The sequence below is a fragment of the Loa loa genome (assembly GCF_000183805.2).
Source record: "Loa loa unplaced genomic scaffold supercont3.183, whole genome shotgun sequence".
NCBI classification, from domain to species: Eukaryota; Metazoa; Nematoda; class Chromadorea; order Rhabditida; family Onchocercidae; genus Loa; species Loa loa.
Genome location: NW_018108363.1, coordinates 68,360 through 72,060, shown reverse-complemented (window position 1 = coordinate 72,060; position 3,701 = coordinate 68,360). Strand labels below are relative to the sequence as shown.

General features: G+C 19.9%; 1 protein-coding gene across 1 annotated transcript; it reads left to right on the top strand.

Moving 5' to 3' along the window:
• Nucleotides 1-1,786: 1,786 nt before the first annotated feature.
• LOAG_13537 (hypothetical protein) lies at nt 1,787-2,325 on the top strand (the record flags this gene model as incomplete). The annotated part of the gene is made up of 2 exons (XM_003149043.2): nt 1,787-1,966; nt 2,218-2,325. The coding sequence occupies 2 exons, from the start codon at nt 1,787-1,789 to the stop codon at nt 2,323-2,325; spliced, it is 288 nt and encodes a 95-aa protein (XP_003149091.2).
• Between the last annotated feature and the right edge of the window lie 1,376 nt (nt 2,326-3,701).

The following is a 3,701-nucleotide window of genomic DNA, read 5'->3' as shown; positions in this document are numbered from 1 at the left end:
ATAAACAAAAGAAAAAAAACTGCACAAATGTAATAAATGAGTAAAGAGAATAAATAAAATAGAAAAAGAATTTTTATTAAAATCATTAAATTTTTTTTTTTGTTTTGGCAAGAAAAAAATAACATTTTATTCAATTAAAAAAAAATTTTTTTTTAGCAACTTGATTTCAATCTTTTTTTCATTTTAGCTCTTAAATTTCAAATTCTTTTTTTTTTTACAAAGTAATGTTTAAGTTTGCTTTGTTAAATAATAGTGTTAGTTTTTGTTAGAAGGGGAAAGAAATAAATAAAAATTGAAAATTTAGATGCAAAAAAAAAGAATTAGATTGGTTTAATATGTCATATAATTCGATTTTAGTTTTTAAATTTCAGTTTTTTTTTTATAAAATGATTTTTATAATAATATTAGTTCTTGTTAGAAGGGGAAAAAAATGAATAAAATGGAAAATTTAGAAAATTTATATGCAAAAAAATTAAGTTAAAGTATAATGTAATTAAAAATTAAAAAATGTAATTTGTTTTCAATTTTTCATTTTTAATTCCAATTTTTTTTTCTGCTGAAAATCAATCTTTTTTTTTTTTGTTAAAGTCGAAATAGAAATGATATGCTTTTCGAGGTTGTTGTTGACATTAAAAGAATCTGTCACATGGAAATATTTCTGAAAACGACAGGTTTCAAAAAGAAAAAGAAAAAAAAATTAGATTTATTGATAAATTCAATTATCTCAAATCTTAAGAGGGATAAAAGAAGAAAAAGGAAGAGAAAGGAATGAAAGAGAAGAATTGAAGCGCAAAAATAACAAATGGTACCATACGGGCACTTTATGATTGATAAGAACCATTTAAGATTGTTATTCAAGAATTATTTGAGAATATAAATTCGGGAATTATTTATTTTGTTTTATTATTCGAAGTATACTTGAGAATATTTGTAAGGGTAACGGGAGAGCGCGGGATGATGATAATGATTGAGATGAAGGGAAGAGTTTTGTTTATGATAAATTAAAAAGTGGAATAAAAGTTGAGAAATATTATCGTTTTTTTTTTTTGATTAATTTGAAGTAATTTTTTAAAATCATTTAATTCTTTATTCGTTTATCTTTTTTTTAAAAACATTGAAATAGTTTTCTTTCTTTTTTTGGTAATTACTAAATTTCTTTTTTTTTTTATTGAATGTTTTATATTTTAATAATTTAGTTTTAGGTTTGAATGATAATTATTTTCGAAAAGAAAAAACTGTCACTTTTGAATTTTAATGATAATTATTAAGAAATTATTACTTTACTTTTGAAGTTTATTGATAATTATTAAAAAAAATTATTACTTTACTTTTGAAGTTTATTGATAATTATTAAAAAAAATCACCACTTTACTTTCAAGTTTTAATGATAATTATTAAAAAAAACTATTACTTTACTTTCGAGTTTTAATGATAATTGTTAAAAGACTATCACTTTGTCGTTGTGTTACGATGATAATCATCAAAAAAAAAAACTGTCACTTTTGAATTTTAATGACAATTATTAAAAAAAAAAAACAATCATTTTTCAGTCATAACAACAATGATTAATTTCAAAATTTTTAATAATAAATTGACAAGAAAACAAAAAAAAAAAAAAAAAGAAAAAAACAATCGAAACATACTTACTGAAATTGGAATTTTCGTTTTTTTTTCTTTTTTTAATTTTGTTTATAAAATAATTTGCATAAAATAAATGAAAAGAAAATAAAATTAGAATTAAAAAATGATGAAAATTTTAATAATTTATAATCAAATCTTTCAGTGTATGTGTTATTCATTTTGTGCAGTACCATTTTCATTGTTTGTTTTTGGCATAGAAATTTACTACAGTACCTGTCCATGGATTAATGATTACTATCGGGTTGATATTTTACGCAGGGATTATAATTCAATGGAATTATATTTCGATATGCAATGTGGTATTAGTGGTTGGGCTTTAGCTGGGGTATGTTTATTGATTAGAATGATTTTTTTGAATAATTTAAAAATCAAATAATTTTAAAAATTTTATTAAAACAAAAAATGGAATATAAATTGATAGAGAAAAAAAAGAAAAAAAAACAAAAAATTGATTTTCAAATAAATTTGAAAATATTTCAAACTTTTCTTTTTATTTATTCATTTTTAAAAATGAATTATTTTAAAAAAATGCTTTTTCTTTTTTCCTTTTTTCTTTTTTTTTTTTATTCATTTTAGATATTATCGCTACTATCGTGTAGTTTATTTATCAGCGAAGGTTTAGTGAGCGCATTTTTTCGATCACAATCCGCTCGACAACATGATAAGATGAATGCCTTTCTCTAATGCTCGCATTAATTATTCAAATCATTTTCTTTTTTTTTTTTAAATTTTTATTAAAATTAATTTTAAAATTTTTTTTGATTGTTATTTTTATCATATTATGAATTTGTTGCAATTATGTGATGTATATTGTTTGCTCAAAAATCGATTTATTGACATTCCAATTCTACTTTTTATTCTCTTTTCTCTTTTTTCTTTTTTGTCCACCTTTAATTGTTAATAATAATCATTGTTATGATAATAATGATAATGATAGTAATAATAATGATAATAATAGTGTTAACAATAGTCCTGTTTATGTGCATATCATTTTCGCATATTAAACTTGTTTTTTTGTATTAAATTAATGGAATTAAATATGAAATTAGCCATAATTGAAATAATATTCGATATTTGATATAACTTCATTTTTTATTACACACACAATTCATTTCACATTGTAATCAATAAAGTTATCAGTCGTAATTTTTTTTTTTTGTTTTTTTGGTGAAATTTCATTCAAATTCATAACAAATATTATTTAGGCTAATTATTAATTTAATTAATGGAATTATATCATTATTAAATGAATGAATAATAAAGAATGATTTTTGATCGGTGTAAAAATTTCTTTTACTCTAAATTTTTACTCTAAAAAAAAAAAAAAGGAGAAGAAAGTGGAAAAGTAGTTAATAATATTTGAGATTGTATAAAATCGGTGAGATTTTTTCTTTCCTGTTTTTAATTCCACAAAAGTTATTAAAAATTATAATCTGAAAGATTCTTTTCAAATTTATTTAATTAAATACGGATAATTTTATAAAGTATACGAAGAGTAATGAAATTTGTACACTTAGTTTCCTTTTAAATTTTTTAGATTTTTTTTTTTTTTGAAAAGAAGTTTATATTCTATTTCAAATAAATTTTTTTGGTTTTTTTTAAAAAAAAATTTGTTTGCCATATGGTTTGATTTTTTTTTTTTGAATGTCAAAATAGAAGAAGAAATCGAAATTCCGTTTATATATTGGCCAATTTTTTCTCTTCTTTTTTTTTTGCAAAATCTGACAGATGTATTAGAAAAGTAAACATTTTTATTCGTTGACTTAAATTATTTATTGATTGTTTAGCATTTATGACAAAATTAATTCTGGTTTATTAATTAGCTAAAATAGAGTTAATTTTATTCCTGAATCCTTTATTTATTAGCGGAAAATTTCTTTCATTTTGCACTCATTAATTATAAACAACATTTTAATGCTTATTCTGATATTTAATTGACTTGGAACTTAATCGAAATATTATTATTATTACTATTTATTGTTATCATTGTTATTATTATTATTATTATTATTATTGCTATTATTATTATTATTATTATTATTATTATTATTATTATTATT